The sequence below is a fragment of the Chiloscyllium punctatum genome, chromosome 16 (assembly GCF_047496795.1).
Source record: "Chiloscyllium punctatum isolate Juve2018m chromosome 16, sChiPun1.3, whole genome shotgun sequence".
Taxonomy (NCBI): Eukaryota; Metazoa; Chordata; class Chondrichthyes; order Orectolobiformes; family Hemiscylliidae; genus Chiloscyllium; species Chiloscyllium punctatum.
Window position 1 is genome coordinate 19,628,333 of NC_092754.1, and position 16,714 is coordinate 19,645,046.

At 43.4% G+C, this 16,714-nt stretch overlaps 1 protein-coding gene across 5 annotated transcripts in view; it reads right to left on the reverse strand.

Moving 5' to 3' along the window:
- The window catches only part of LOC140487017 (1,5-anhydro-D-fructose reductase), a 269,343-nt gene extending 257,131 nt beyond the window's left edge, over positions 1 to 12,212 (reverse strand). For 2 of the 5 annotated variants that reach the window (XM_072586380.1, XM_072586379.1), the window contains exon 1: positions 11,885 to 12,212. Coding sequence is in view for 3 of the 5 variants with exons in the window: in XM_072586381.1 (XP_072442482.1) it covers positions 11,504 to 11,546 (43 nt within the window). In the remaining 2 variants the exon portion in view is untranslated. Of the gene's footprint in view, positions 1 to 11,503; positions 11,662 to 11,884 lie in introns of those variants that run through there. The other 3 variants (XM_072586381.1, XM_072586378.1, XM_072586383.1) reach the window with 2 other exon arrangements.
- Positions 12,213 to 16,714: the final 4,502 nt, after the last annotated feature.

Consider the following 16,714-nt stretch of genomic DNA (forward strand, 5'->3'; position numbering starts at 1 on the left):
GGTGCTGGAAAAACACAGCAGGCCAGGCAGCATCTGAGGAGCAGGAGAATCGACGTTTCAGGCATAAGCCCTTCTTCAGGAATGAGGCTGGTGTGCCAAGTGGGCTGAGATAAAAGGGGAGGGAATTTGGGGGAGGGGTGCTAGGAATACGATAGGTGGAAGGTGGTGAGGGTGATAGGCCGGAGAGGGGTGGGGGCGGAGAGGTCGGGAAGAAGATTGCAGGTCAAGAGGGCGGTGCTGAATCCAGAGGTTGGGACTGAGATAAGGTGGGGGGAGGGTAAATGAGGAAACTGGAGAAATCTACATTCATCCTGTGTGGTTGGAGGGTTCCTGGGTGGAAGATAAGGCGCTCTTCCACCAGGCGTCGCAAATTCACCTGCACTTCCACACACATCATTTACTGTATCCACTGCACCCGATGTGGTCTTTTCTACATTGGGGAGACAGGCCGCCTACTTGCGGAACGTTTCAGGGAACACCTCTGGGACACCCACACCAACCACCCAACCGCCCCGTGGCTGAACACTTTATATCCCCCTCCCACTCTGCCAAGGACATGCACGTCCTTGGCCTCCTCCATCGCCAGACTAGGAACCCTCCAACCACACAGAATGGATGTAGATTTCTCCAGCTTCCTCATTTCCCCTCCCCCCAACCTTATCTCAGTCCCAACCCCCGGATTCAGCACCACCCTCTGGACCTGCAACCTTCTTCCCGATCTCACCGCCCCCACCCCCCTCTCTGGCCTATCACCCTCACCTCCTTCCACCTATCATATTCCCAGCGCCCCTCCCCCAAATTCCCTCCCCCCTACCTTTTATTTCAGCCCGCTTGGCACACCAGCCTCATTCCTGAAGAAGGAGAAAGTGAGGACTGCAGATGCGAGAGTACCAGAGTTGAAAAATGTGGTGCTGGAAAAACACAGCAGGCCAGGCAGCATCCGAAGAGCAGGAGAATCGATGTTTCGGGCATAAGCCCTTCTTTTTTCAACTCTGGTCTCTAGCATCTGCAGTCCTCACTTACTCCAAACACTTCAGTCAAGATTGTGGGCAGGTGGCTTGTCCCCAAGCCTTCACCAATTTCCTGGACAGCTATTCCCTCTAATTTTCTGAATTCCCTATGGTGAACCATCTTGCATTCACTTATGACTTGTCCACATTGATACAACCAAGAATGCAAACCTGATTTGGAATTCAAAGATCATTAAGTCATATGTTTAGTTGAATGTGTTTCAACTAATATAATCCAACAAGTTAGAAACCTGTATGTTAAGTGCAGGCATGTAAAAATTCTTCTGACCTGCAGATCAACTTGTTGATGATTAGATTAGATTACCTACGATGTGAAAACAGGCCCTTCAGCCCAATAAGCCCACACTGACCCTCCGAACAGTAACCCGCCCAGACCCATTTCCCTCTGACTAATGCACCTAACACTATGGACAATTTAGCATGGCCAATTCACCTGGCCTGTGCGAGGAAACCAGAGCACCCGGAGGAAACCCACGCAGACACTGGGAGAATGTGCAAACTCCACACAGTTGCCAGAAGCTGGAGTCGAACTCAAGTCCCTGGCGCTGTGAGGCAGCAGTGCTAACTACTGAGCCACTGTGCCACCCAAGATAGCAACAAAAACATTACCCCTCCTTTAATGTCAATGGAAAGAACTCAGACTGTGCAGCTAGTGTGAATCCCACAGCCTCTCTCCTGTGGTGATCTTCTCCAGTGACATGCTAAAATGAATTGAATTGAATTGAATTTATTGCCATGTGTACTGAGGCACAATGAAACGCTTTGTCTTGAGGGGGATACAGGCAGATCATACTTAAATAGCAAAGGTAAGTAAATAATAGGTAAACAGCGGCAAAAACAAAAACACGTACAGACAAATGCGAAGCGTTTGAGAGTCATAGAGTTGTACAGCACAAAAAGAGACCTTTTGGTCCAAACCGTCCATGCCAACCAGATATCCCAACCCAATCTAGTCCCACTTGTCAACACCCAGCCCATATCCCTCCAAATCCTTCCTATTTATATACCCATCCAATTGCCTTTTAAATGTCGCAATTGTACTAGCCTCCACCACTTCCTCAGGCAGCACATTCCATACACGTGCCACCAGCGGGGTTCTGTCCTGGTGGCGATTGGAGGGGCAGGGCTCAAGGGCGGAGGAGCAGGAAGTGGAGGAGATGTGGCGGAGAGCATCGGCGATCACGTCTGGGGGGGAATTGCGAAGGAGGTCATCTGGGTTGTTCGGTATTGGAACTGGTCCTCCTGGGAGCAGATGCCTTCTCTTGGCCGTGAGCCCCGCCCCTCCAATCGCCACCAGGACTGAACCCCACTGGTCCTCACCTCCCACCCCACCAACCTCCATATACATCGTATCATCCGTTGTCATTTCCACCACCTCCAAACGGACCCCACCACCAGGGATATATTTCCCTCCCCTCCCCTATCAGCGTTCCAAAAAGACCACTCCCTCAGTGACTCCCTCGTCAGGTCCACACCCCCCCACCAACCCAACCTCCACTCCCAGCACCTTCCCCTGCAACCGCAAGAAATGCAAAACTTGCGCCCACACCTCCCCCCTTACTTCCCTCCAAGGCCCCAAGGGATCCTTCCATATCCGCCACAAACTCACCTGCACCTCCACACACATCATTTTCTGCATCCGCTGCACCCGATGTGGCCTCCTGTATATTGGGGAGACAGGCCGCCTACTTGCAGAAAGTTTCAGAGAACACCTCTGGGACACCCGGACCAACCAATCCAACCACCCCATGGCTTAACACTTCAACCCCCCCTCCCACTCCAGCAAGGACATGCAGGTCCTTGGACTCCTCCATTGCCAGACCATATCAACACGACGGCTGGAGGAAGAGCGCCTCATCTTCCTCCTAGGAACCCTCCAACCACAAGGGATGAACTCAGATTTCTCCAGTTTCCTCATTTCCCCTCCCCCCCACCTTGTCTCAGTCCCAACCCTCGAACTCAGTACCACCTTCCTAACCTGCAATCTTCTTCCTGACCTCTCCGCCCCCACCCCACTCCAGCCTATCACCCGCACCTTAACCTCCTTCCACCTATCACATTTCCAGCTCCCCTTCCCCAAGTCCCTCCTCCCTACCTAGTGGGCGGCACGGTGGCACAGTGGTTAGCACTGCTGCCTCACAGCGCCAGAGATCCGGGTTCAATTCCCGCCTCAGGCGACTCTCTGTGTGGAGTTTGCACGTTCTCCCTGTGTCTGCGTGGGTTTCCTCCGGGTGCTCCGGTTTCCTCCCACACTCCAAAGATGTGCAGGTCAGGTGAATTGGCCATGCTAAATTGCCCGTAGTGTTAGGTAAGGGGTAGATGTAGGGGTATGGGTGGGTTGCGCTTCGGCGGGTGCGGTGTGGACTTGTTGGGCCGAAGGGCCTGTTTCCACACTGTAAGTAATCTAATCTAATCTAATCTAATCTAATTACCTTTTATCTTAGCCTGCTTGGCACACTTTCCTCATCCCTGAAGAAGGACTCATGCCTGAAACGTCGATTCTCCTGCTCCTTGGATGCTGCCTGACCTGCTGTGCTTTTTCAGCAACACATTTTCAGCAGTGATACATCCAGATAGAATGTTCTTGATGGTGCACCTATAAACGTTAGCAAGGGTATTCACCATCATGCCAAATTTTCTCAGCTGCCTGAGGAAGAGGAGACATTGTTGGGCCTTTGTAATCAATGCGTCCACATGAAGAGTCCAAGAAAGCTTGTTGTTAATGACCACTCCCAGGAGCTTGACACTCTCCACTCGTTCCACCTCTTTGCTGTTAATGTGTAAGGGGGCATGAGTAACATCCCTTGCATGTAGCACTGGTAATCGGATACATTCAAACAATGGAACAAAGGCAAGGTGGGAATCCATTTGCACCCAGCAAGTCAAATTGAAAGGCAATGAATAGCTCTGTTAATTGCACTATGAATTCACAAAAAAACTTCATCCTTTACAAAAAGATATTAAATTCAAAAAATAAAGAACACAGTACTACAGACATCTGAAGATGCCTTGTGGTGACATTAGAGTCAGAGTTATATAGCACAGAAACAGACCCTTTAGACCAACCCATCCTTGCCAACCATATGTCCTAAACTAATGTTGTCCCATTTCCCAGCATTTGGCCCATATCCCTCTAAACTCTCCTATTCATGCACCCATCCAGATGCCTTACAAATCTCCAGCAGAGATTCACATGGATGATCTCTGAAATGGTAGGCCTAACATACAATGAACGGCTGAGGATCCTGGGATTGTATATTAGAGTTTAGAAGGTTGAGGGGAGATGTGATAGAAACTTACAAGATAATGCATGACTTAGAAAGGGTGGAAGCTGGGAAGTTGTTTCCGTTAGGCAGGGATACTAGGACCCGTGGGCACAGCCTTAGAATTACAGGGTGTCAATTTAAAAAGAAATGAGGAGACATTTCTTCAGCCGGAGTGTGGTGGGCCTGTGGAATTCATTGCCATGGAGTGCATTGGAGGCCAGGACGTTAAATATCTTCAAGGCAGAAATTGATAAATTCTTGATCTCGCAAAGAACTATGGGCTACGGAGAGAGTGCGGGTAAGTGACGATGAAATGCCCATTAGCCATGATTTAATAGCGGAGTGGACTCGCTGGGCCGAATAGCCTTACTCCCACTCCTATGTCTTAGGAAAGTCATAGAGATATACAGCACAGAAACATGGCGATCAGATATCTGAACCTAATCTAATCTAGTCCCATTTGCCAGCACTTGGCCCATATCCCTCTAAACCCTTCCTATTCATATACCCATCCAAATGTCTTTTACATGTTGTAATTGTACCAGCCTCCGCCACTTATCCATGCCCCTCATGATTTTATGAACCTCTATAAGGTTCAGGGAAAACAGCTCCAGCATATTCAGATTCTCCCCATAGCTCAAAACCTCCTACCTGGATGAAACACATTTACATGGAGTTCCCATGACTGAGAAGGACAGAATTAATCCTTTGCTGAATAGTCACATACATATGGAGATGACAATTAAATAACGTGAATTCCAAACAATCTCTGCAAAAGTCAGACCTCCTAGTGGTAGCTCATGCGCTACTCAACACCTTTCTATAACCCACTGGCAAAACAACTTGATAAACTTCTGCCCATTTCTCATCAGCCTGAATGTCTTAGAACATAGAAGAGTGCAGCACAGAACTGGCCCTCTGGCCCACGATGTAGTGCTGAGGGTTAATCCTAATGTAAAGTAAAATAAAACAAACTTAACCTACGACCCCCTCAACTCATCGCAATCCAGCATGTCCAGCAGTTGCTTAAATGTCCCTAATGAATCTGCTTCCACCACCACCGCTGGCAATGCATCTCATGAATTCACAACTCTCTGCGTAAAGAACCTAATATCTTAAAACTATCATCCCTCGTACCAGTCGATCCTGCCCTGGGGAAAGTCTCTGGCTATTGACTCTATCCAGGCCTCCCATTACCTTGTATACCTCGATTAGGTCTCCTCTCTTCTTCCTTCTCTCCAGAGAGAAAGTCCAAGCTTAGTCAACCTCTCGTCATAAGGCAAGCCCTCTAGTCCAGGCAGCATCCTGGTAAACCTTCTTTGTACCCTCTCCAAAGCCTCCTGTATCTTTCCTATAGTAGGGCAACCAGAACTGGACACAATATTGGTGTGGTCTCACCAGGGACTTGTAGAGCTCTAACAAAACCTCGCGGCTCTTAAACTCAATTCCCCTGTTAATGAAAGCCAAAACACCATATGCTTTCTTAACAACCCTATCCACTTGGGTGGCAACTTTGAGGGACCTATGTACTTGAACATCAAGATCCCTCTGTTCCTCCACACTGCCAAGAATTCTGTCTTTAACCCTATATTCAACATTGAAGTTCGACCTTCCAAAATGCATCACTTCGCATTTATCCAGGTTGAACTCCATCTGTCATTTCTCAGCCCAGCTCTGCATCCTGTCTATGTCACACTGCAGCCTGCAATAGCCCTTGATACTAATCGACAGCACCTCAAACCTTAGTGTCATCTGCAAAGTTATGAACCCACCCCTCAACCTCCTCATCCAAGTCATTTATAAAAACTACAAACAGCAGAGGTCAAGAACAGAGCCCTGCAGTACCCCACTCACTGACCTCCAGGCAGAATGCTTTCCATGTACAACCACTCCCTGCCTTCTGTCAGCCAGCCAATTCTGAATCCAGATAGCCAAATCTCCCTGTAACCCATACTTCCTGACTTTATGAATGAGCCTACCATAGGAAACCTTATCAAATGCCTTGCTGAAGTCCATGTACACCACATCCTTCATCGACCCATCTTGACACCTCTTCAAAGAACTCAATAAGATTAGTGAGGTATGACCTGCCCCTCACAAAGCCATGCTGACTGCCTTTAATCATACTCTGCTTTGCCAAATAGTCAATACTTATCCCTCAGAATTCTTTCCAAAAAAAAACTTTGCTGACCACAGACATAAGACTGACTGGTCTGTAATTGCCAGGGATTTCCCTATTACCCTTCTTGAAAAGAGGAACAACATTCGCCTCCTTCCAATCCTCCAGTATGACTCCCGTGCAGAGTGAGGCAGCAAAGATCTTCGCCAACAGCTTTGCAATCTCCTGTCTCACTTCCAGGAGCGGCCTAGGATAAACTTGGTCTGGCCCTGGGGACTTATCAATCTTAACGTTTTCCAAAATTTCTAGCACATCAACTTCATCAATTTTGATCTGTTCAAGACTGTATCCCAGTTCTTCTAAGTTTTCATTCACAACAAGGTACCTTTCCTTAGTGAAAAGTGAAACAAAAATCTCATTTAGGGCTTCTCCTATCTGCTCAGACTCCAATGAGCAGATGGTCTCCATTTCCTCATTAAGACATCGTTTTTTAAAGATGATAACATGCAGGGATATATTCAGATTCTTTTTCTGTGTATGCCTTTTGATGCAATTGTTTTAAAATTTCATCTTTCTGCTGTAACTCCATTAATTTATCTGAGCTAAAGATGTCTGTTTCGTCATCTATCGGTTCCTGGTTTGTCTCAACCATCACCCTACAGGGTCTCTGCTAATTTCACTTCAACTTTATCTGTACTCTTTGATTTATCCTGGTTCAGCTCGTGACTTTGTGACCACACAGTCAGGAAAAGTCCCAGGATGTGTCCAGCAATAATTCAGTTGCTGGAGTTTCCATTGACTTTATAGCCACAGTCGGCAGCACTCCTACCAGTGAATCCACAATATCATCAGCAAGGACAAAATTGAATTCCCAGAGCTGAGAATTTGTCCAGTACTCCTACAACAACTTCTCAAATCCTCACTGGACACTCTAACCTCACTACTCACAATTCAGCATTTGTCTCAAAATGAATTCCCGTTACTAGTACCTTTTCTGGCAATAGTCCTCCAGAAGTGCATATCTCCTCATCTTTCAGCATCACAGATCGAGAGGATCTTTATATCTCTTAATATTGTAATCACTTTACCTGCTCCTCCTGGACTACACGAGTAAACTTTATCTTCAGAGATGTATGGTTTAAGATCTGGCACCTCCAACCAGCTTGTACATTCTGGTGCACCTTTCTAGCCTCCATTGTGCTTTCTGTTACCACTCCAACAAAATTCACTGGCTTATCCTGTTTCCTACATCTGGCTTCCCAGTGCCATTCCTAACCCACCAACACTGATTTCATGTAGCCTACTTTATTTCTGGTCTTATGGTCTAAATGTTGCAATTGTACCCACCACCACCTCCTTTGGCAACTTGTTCCATACCAGCATCACACTCTGAAAAAAAATCACCCCTCATGTTCTTATATTATATGTTTCTCCTCTCACCTTAAACCTATGCCCTTTAGTTTTGGCCCCCACTACCTGGGAAAAAGATCTTGGCTACTCACCCCATCCTTACCCTCATTATTTTGTAAGCCTCTATAAAGTTACCCCTCAGCCTCCAATGCTCCAGGGAAAATAGCCCTAACCTATTCAGCCTCTCCCAAAACTTCAAACCCTCCAATCCTGGCAACATACTCAAATCTTTTCTGCAACCTCTCCAGTTTAACAATAGTTTTCCTATAGCAGGGAGACCAGAATTGAACAGTATTCTAAAAGTTAAAAATCACAACACCAGGTTATAGTCCAACAGGTTATTGGGAAGCACTAGCTTTTGGAGCACTCCTCCTTCATCAGGTAGCTGTATTGTGACACGAACCCCAGGTCCTGGTTGAGGCCATCCTCATGGGTTCCAAACTTGGCTATTAGCCTCTGCTCAGCCACTCTGCATTGTTGTGTATCCCGAAATGGATTGGTGGATGGTCACCCAAAGATCTGAGGTTGAATGTCTCTGACCGCTGAAGTGTTTCCCGATTTGGGGGGGACACAAAATCACCCTTGTCTGGTGATTGTTAAATCATTCATTCATCCATTGTAGCAGCAGCTTGGTCTCACCAATATACCATGTCTCAGGGCATCCATACCTGCAGCATATGAGATAGATAATGTTGGCTGAGTCACATGAGTATCTGTCACGTACAAGGTGGGTGGTATCCCCAGTTGTAATGGTGGTATCCATGTCAACACTGACATCTTGCAGTGGTTTCCATGACAGGGTTGTATGTTGTTGTGGTCCATGTTTCCTGAAGGCTGGGTAGTCTGTTAAGGTTTGGCAGTTATTTTAAGGCAAGAAGTGGAGGTGTAGATAAGGTCTTGGGGAGGTGTTCATCCTCATCGATAATGTGTTGCAGGCTGCAAAGAACATGGTGTAGTTTATCCGCTACCAGGAAGTAGCGGATAACAAAGGGTACACTATCGGTTGCATCCCACGTCTGTTTCCTGAGGACGTCAATACAGTTTCTCACTGTGGCACATCAGAACTAGTGATCGATAAGTTGAGCATCGTACCCTGCTCTTACGAGGGCATCCTTGAGGACATTCAGGTGTCCATTACATTCCTCCTCATCTCAGCAGATCCTGTGTATGTGTCAGGTGTCCATAAGGGGTGGCTGTTTTAATATGTTTAGGGTGGAAGTTAGAAAAGTGCAGCATCATGAGGTTATCCATGGGTTTGCGGTCAAGTGTGGTACTGAGGTGCCCATCCTCGATGGAGAAGAGTGCATCCAAGAATGAAACAGATACTAAAGATACTAAAAGTGGCCTCAGTGTCCAGTACAGTAGCAACATGACATCCAACTCCTATATGCAACGCACTGACTAACAAAAGCAAGAGTACCAAATGCTTTCTTCATGGCCCTGTCTACCTGTGACTCAATTTGAGGAACTATGCACCTGCACCCTGAGGTCTCTATTCAGCAACACTCCCCATGCCCTACCATTGATGGTATAAATCATGCCCTGATTTGCCTGACCAAAGTGCAAGACCTCACATTTAAATTAAATCCATCTGCCACTTCTATGCCCATGGGCCCATCTAATCAAGATCCTGTTGTGCTCTGAGAAAATCTTCTTCACTATCCACTACACCAACTATTATTTTGGTGACCCCTAAAAATTTACTAACTATACCTCCTATATTCGCATCCAAATTGTTTATATAAGTGATAAAATGCAGTGAACCCAGCACCTTTAACTTTTGCACAACAGCAGAAAAACTTAAATTTTTGGAATTAGCATTAAAAATCAATCCTAAACACAAGTGACAGCAGCAACTGTTCTAGAAAGAGGCGAATGATTCTATCAAGAGGTAGATGAAACTTGTCAAAATAATCAAAGTAACAAAGTTAGTACTGCTAGAATGCTGAAATGGGATGTTGCCACTCAATTTAAACACATACCCATGGTTATTTGATAACATTAACTAAAATTGTAAACATGAAACATAAATTTATGGATATTGGCTACAGCATTATTAAAGAGATGACTAAATCTCTAATCATGTTTATTACTAGCTTACATTTTTACATCAATTCAACATTCATATTTAACTTCATCAGATGCAGTTCAATAATTCAAAAGGTAACAAAAAAAATTCAAATCAATATGGTCAACTTCCTTTATAAAATCAAAAAGCAGATAATAGTATAGACCAATATTTGGCTGTGATCCTGTTCATAACCTGTCTTACACCTGGTTAGAAATATGTGAGGATCACTTCGAAGGGTATTAGCAGATCCAGTGCCTGATAGAACTATACACTAGCCAGAATAGGTCAGTGAAGAAGACATTTAGTTGAAAAATAAATCTAATAGATAAAAAACATCATTTTCTTGGTGCTTGGAACACAATGTGGGCTAAGGTGTGTATGTAGGACCTTTACAGTCCACGAGGGGGAATCTGAGTGGATTTATAAATTCTAGCCACTTGTGCAGAGGAGGGACCAAAATGGATTTCCCATTGATATTGTACATATTTCTGCGAAAGGTATCTCAAGTATGAGGAAACCTGACCTCTGTGACATCATCATCACCCCAAGGACCTTATTACCAATGTCTTGAGGGTCGCCTGATGTATCCAGACAAATCAACATAATAGCTACAAAAAGCTCAGTCGTTAGTACTGCTGCCTCATAGTGCCAGAGAGCTGTGTTTGATTCCACCCTTGGGTGACTCTGTGTAAAGTTTGCACATTCGCCCTGTGTCTACATGGGTTCCTGGCAAAATGCTCCTGTTTCCTCCCATAGTCCAAAGATGTGGAGTTTAGGTGGACTAACTGTGCTCAGTGTGCAGGGATGTGCAGGCTTGGTGAATTAGCCATGGTCTGTTTGGGATGACCTTTGAAAGGTTGGTGTAGATTAGATGAGCCAAATAGTCTCTATCTGCACTATAGCAATTCTATGATCTAAAACAGAGCAGTGACTGGGTACTTTATGACGAGTATCTCTTCTCCTTACCCCTCAAAAACTAAACACTATTTATAAGACTCAAATCAAGAGTTGGTGGAATAATCATCCTTGAATTTGTGCAGTTGCAACAATCAAAACACTCAGGTGATTAATAGCCACGACACTTAGTAGGATAAGTCATTGAGTGACGGCAGACCTCTCCAAATTCACCTTTTAGCCAGATGTCATGTATTAGCACAGACATTGAACAGTTTTAATTACACAAAAAGTCACAAGCTGTTGTTACCAGTCTAGCTATCCTCATCCTTTTTCAGCGTGGGTCAAGGAAAAATGTCTAATGTCCTTCTTAGAATCAGAGGAAAATAACAAATCAGTGGATAGCAATTAGAACCTTGGGATTTTCGGCTGCCGATTGAGATAGATATAGCACCTGTGCTCAAATTCGGCCATTTCCAGCTACTAAATAGTTTCTAAAGAGGGATCTAAATAGGAAAGCTCCCTGGTTGGTTCACCAGATTTATCCAACGAGAAATCAGATTCTGTGTTCTTGATATTCTTTCTAATCAACCTGTTCACATATGTTTGAACACACTTCTATACCAGGTGTGACTCGAACCCAGGCCTACCACTGTCTTGAGGGCCTTTTTAGTGAGGTGTATGGCTGCTATAATCGGCCTCGGAACCTTACCAATTCGAAAGAAAATAAGTTTGCTGCTGCTGCTGATTACCATCTCCGATGGAGTTTGAAATAATTGGTGTTGAGTTCAGATTTTATAGGCTCTGCGATTAAACTACTTTGTGAACACTCATTCTTGGATTGTCTGTCTAGTTACATGATCACAAATCTGCCGAGACAGGAAAGAAAAGCAAGGTGCTCGATTCGACAGCTGCCTCCGGCTTGAGAGCGGTGGAACTCGGTTTGCTGCCGTCTAGTTGCTGTTTAGAAAGTGCATTATGAAAATTAGTGCCTTGTTTGGATGTCGACGAGCATACGCTAGAAGTTACAAACGGAGGATAGAACTCAGTTGAAGGTTTCCCTGACACTTAATTTTCCTGATCGACGGCTTACCTCTTGAAAGGTTTAGACTCCTGTGGTCCTTTTAGTTTCCCCCTATTTCTTCAGGTAAAGCAACGCCAAATGTTTCCTAGAAGCCACTGCTGTGAAACTGAGCGAAGATTAGGGCAATGGTCAAAAGTTCATACCTAGTTCTACGCTATTCGTAACTACCCAGTAGGAAAAAGGAAGGTTTGGGGCATAAAACATGGTTAGTTGGGTTATATGCCGGCGTATGCACAACTGTGGAATTACATTCAGCAAAAAAACTAAAGAGGAAAGCTGTTTTTGTCTAATTCTTTCATTCGAAAGATCGGAAGAAATATTATTCACTACCACTAAAATTAACAGGCACTTAAGCAAATATGCTCAATGGAGACAACTAGTGGTAGCAGCTCCACCGCGCATATTACTGTTTTGAGATTTTAGGAAAACATTTTTCTGCCTTTAATAATAACCCTAAAGAGTTTGTCTGGTTTGAGTTATACCATTATCCGGTGTGGCACTGAAATAATCGCTGATCAAGATGTCAGAAATAATTTCGTGTCCTCGGAAGTGTAGTTGAGGGGGACTCCATTTAAATTTCTTGAAAATATTTGGAAAGTAATCTCTAAAAGTACAGGAAACCTATCATTAGATCTTTTATTGTGGCACAACCTCAAGTTTTTTCTGCAATTACTTCGTCAAATATTCCTGTAGGAAAAGCAGGACAGAGCACAAGGAGGGAGGGGAGCATTACAACATCAACTACAGAGATAAAACGCAAGAACCAATACTGCCTTCCGGATCGGAACGATTAATTAACCCCCTCCCCCCAAAAAAGCTGTAAGAGAATATTAACAAGATGGTGGATTCAGCAATAAAGTGTGAAGAGGAATTCAAGAACAGAATGTGAGGTAGCAAAAAGATACTTTGAAGAAAATTTGAATGATATGGAAGAGTTGGTGGTTCAAACTCGCAAGAAATTAAAAACATCTGTGGTGGATGAAGCCATTTTAAAACTAATAGATTGCTGGGTTTTGTGAAAAAGATCGTGAAGATAAAACTTGAGAGTCTAAGTTTTAAGTAAGGGGGCATAATTAGCAGGAGGCAAACTTCACTGACAGGTTGAATGAGTATAAAAAAATTGGTTCGAAGCATTGGAATATGCTGCACAGGGAAAGAAATGCATTAACTCGAGCTTTTTGCGAACAAGTGTGCTGAGCAGGGAGGTGAGGGATCAAACTTGATTAAATGTTTGAAATCAAATGGAGTTTGAAGCAGGACATCAAAAATTGAAGGTCAGGGAAAGGCAGGAAGCTAAGGAGACCACGACTGCACAAGTGTGAGCAGCTGGGCAGCATAGAAGGACAACAGGGAATAACGAAAAGGTTAATCAAGACAATACATTAGAGTATTAGGAGTTGCTATAATGTTATTCACTATTAGCTGCCTCTGGGCAATTAGGGATGGGCAATAAATGCTGGCCTTACCAGTGATGCACACATCCTGTGAGTGAATAAATGAAAATGTTTAAAAGCAAGCATATTCAGAGGCATCTACAACAAACAAAGCAGAGTGTGTTGGGCCTCCAGTGGGTCATAAAGCAGAGTCAATAGTTTGATAAGGTAATGGTAGATGTAATAAAAAAACTTGCTTCTGTTTTTGTAGTGGATACAAAAAAATCCTAATGTTAACTGTAAATTAGATCAACAGGGATAGAAGTGCTTGGTGCAATTATAATCACGAGAAGTGCTACTGAACAAACTGATAGAGCTGTCAGTTGATAATGTACTTTGTCAAAGGGTCTTAAAACAGGGGGGTAGTGAGGTAGTAGATGCATTGGTGTTAATTTTCCAAAATTCATCAGATTCTAGAAAGGTTCCATTAGACTCAAATAGATTCAAGGGAGGGAGGTGAAAACAGGAAACCAGTGTCATCCCATTTCCCGTCCCTCAGTTGGTCAAAGTAAAATGCTCAGAGACACAGTATAGTTTTACCTCCATCTTTATTCCAGGCCCTGGAGGGAGAGAGAACAATCACCCATGTACACAGGGACATGGGTTCCCTGTCTTCTCTCTCAAACAGCAATTTCTTAATGAATTATATTGTCATTTTACAGGAAGGAGCATCCAGATAAAGCAACATACACATTGATTGGGTGACCATTACAATCAACAAGTGTCAATAGCAAAGATTAAGCCATCTGCTGCTACACAATGAATGTTCTTAACCTTAACTAGCTTCCCATAATGAATACTTTTTACCTTGTTAAACTGACCTTACTGAATGCTTCCAATATTGTTAAATGGCTCTACATAATTAATGCTTTTCCACCTTGTTAACCTATTACCCTTGCCTCCAACACCTCATTGTTCAGTGCAAGTTCTTATCTGATCTGAATCATGTTCAGCTGAACCTCTTGTTTCACAAAACTCAAAACTTAACTCTTACCCTATCTCTTATACACTTTCTCATTCCCTCCTTTTATTATTTCATGATAACCACCTCGATGGCACTACCAGCTTTCATAAGACTCTGACAGCCAGTATTTAAGCAAGTTATTGATACACAACATAGTGATTAACAAAAATTACTAGTCTGTTACAGTAAATAGAATTTGAAGAATCCTCTTATGTGGAAAAAAATCACCAGTAAAGTTCTTAAATCTACAGTCCTTAGTGACTACTCCAAGTAGGATGGAAATGAAACAGTTCTCCAAAATCTCCTTCAGTAACGTCCAACCTGAAAACAAAATTTAGTCTGTCCTTCTATCACTCCTCGAAGAAATCTGAATTCTTGGATAAGGGCAGTTAAATACTTAACAATACTGACAAGACTTCCATCCTTCTGGAGGTGCTTCAGATGCAGGATACCATCTGAGTGTGCAGTACAGCAGCAGGCTAGGTGAATGCAGCATTCTTTGCTGCTTCTGCTCCTGCTCTGCTGTCAAATGTAACAAAGCCAACTAGCTGTTGTGATGCTAGCTTGATCAGTGAACCTTCATATTCCTTAAATGATCAAAAGACAAGGTAAAGCTCACGTGCTTTAATGTCCATAGGAAGGCCACTGACAAAAAGCGTACCGACAAAAAGCTTTACTGTTATTAGCTTCTTCACTTTTCATGCTCATGACTGGGGAGCTGATTGAGTCTGTTGGATCAGATTGTGGAGGGGTGGGTGGTGGTTCGAAGGCATGCTTTACCTGTGAATGGAGGAACTAATGAGACAATGTTAGCTGCTGAAAGTATCTTTGCATTTCCTCTCTCATCCCTTCCTTGCCAAGATGGTTATCAATATGAAGACAGCCACACGTTTAACTACACTAAATTGTGTCTACCTATTTCAACATTCTCAGTCGTCTTGAAGTCTGTTACTCTGTTCACTATTTGTGACATTATCAAGTTTTATTCAATCCATAAAATTCTAAATTGTACTGCCTAAACAAGTCAGTCAATTATAAACAACAATCAATGGTCCTAAAATCAAACCCTCAGGGGCCCTATTCAAGTAATTCAAAAATTATTTTCCTTTAACGAATTGACACTTGGCTAATGTGAAACCTATCGGGAAAAATATTTCAAAAATCTGAAACAGCGAGAAAACAACAAAATGTTTCCTGTGCTTTAGCAATTGACGAGGCAGTTTCAGTTCAGATTTAAATCTCAATTATTTGTGGGAAATAAATGCTGAATATTTTAAAATATGTTGTCCCAATGAAACTTCCAAAATAAAACACAATCAGAATTGCAGTGGCAACTTTGATAGAGATCAACATTCTTTGAATTTGCAATATTAAGGAGGCCAATGAAGTCTTAACAATAAATAACAGAAGTTAAAGTCCTGATATTCTCGAGAAAATCTTAACAAAATGTCAAACTCAAAAGGCACTCTACTTTTGTGAACACTCTGCATTAAAAAACACAGCAGCAAAGATATTTTAAATACAATATTCGCATCTGGCTAAAGCATGACCACTGACCCAACAGTTTTTTTTCAAACAGGCATTGTAGAATTTGAATCAACTCAGGGGCTCAAGGCACTCAATTTGTTTTAAGGTTACACGTTTGATAAATGTTGTACAATTACAAAAGAAAAATAAAATCTGCCCCATTACACAGCCCACAAAACACATTGAATTGAGATCCTGATTCAAACAAGGCAAAACAGTTACTTAAAAGGATTTTCTGAACCAGTATTTTAACAAACCAAAATTTTTAAACATTGAACACTCTCAGCATGGCACAATTTACATTGAAACTTTCCTGTTTCAACCGAAGTATTAGTACAATCTTAATTTCAGCATTTCTGGTTTTTATTTTTTGTTTCATCTTCTCACTGAAATTACACTGATAAAAAGAGAAAGCCCTTGCAGCAGACCACATGGTACCACAGTCCAAGCCACTCTCTTCCCCGAGAACAAAGACTCGCAGAGTCTCAAATTTCACCATTAGGGAACTTTAACCCTTTTCTCACTTTACTCCTCACACAGGGGCTCAAACCCCAATTAAATGCAGAAAACTTAAACCCCAATTAACACAGAGAGCTGAAACCCCATTTAAACGCAGAGAGCTCAAACCACAGCACAGCTTGGAGGACTTGAACCTCAAATAAACCCACCCAGGCAACTGAAATGCCAGTAGCACGCGGAGAACTCAAAGCTCAATCACACCCACCCCAGGGAACTCAAATCCCAGTACTGCACAGAGGACTCAAACCTCTGCCTGCCAGTGTGCTTGCAAAACTGTGTCTCTCGACTGAACTAATTACCATTCTAGGAATCTGTAGAATAGAGAGTGATTGAACAAGGGGACCATCTCCAACACACAAGAATATTGAGAGGGACCAAGTTTTAAAATCTTCCCTT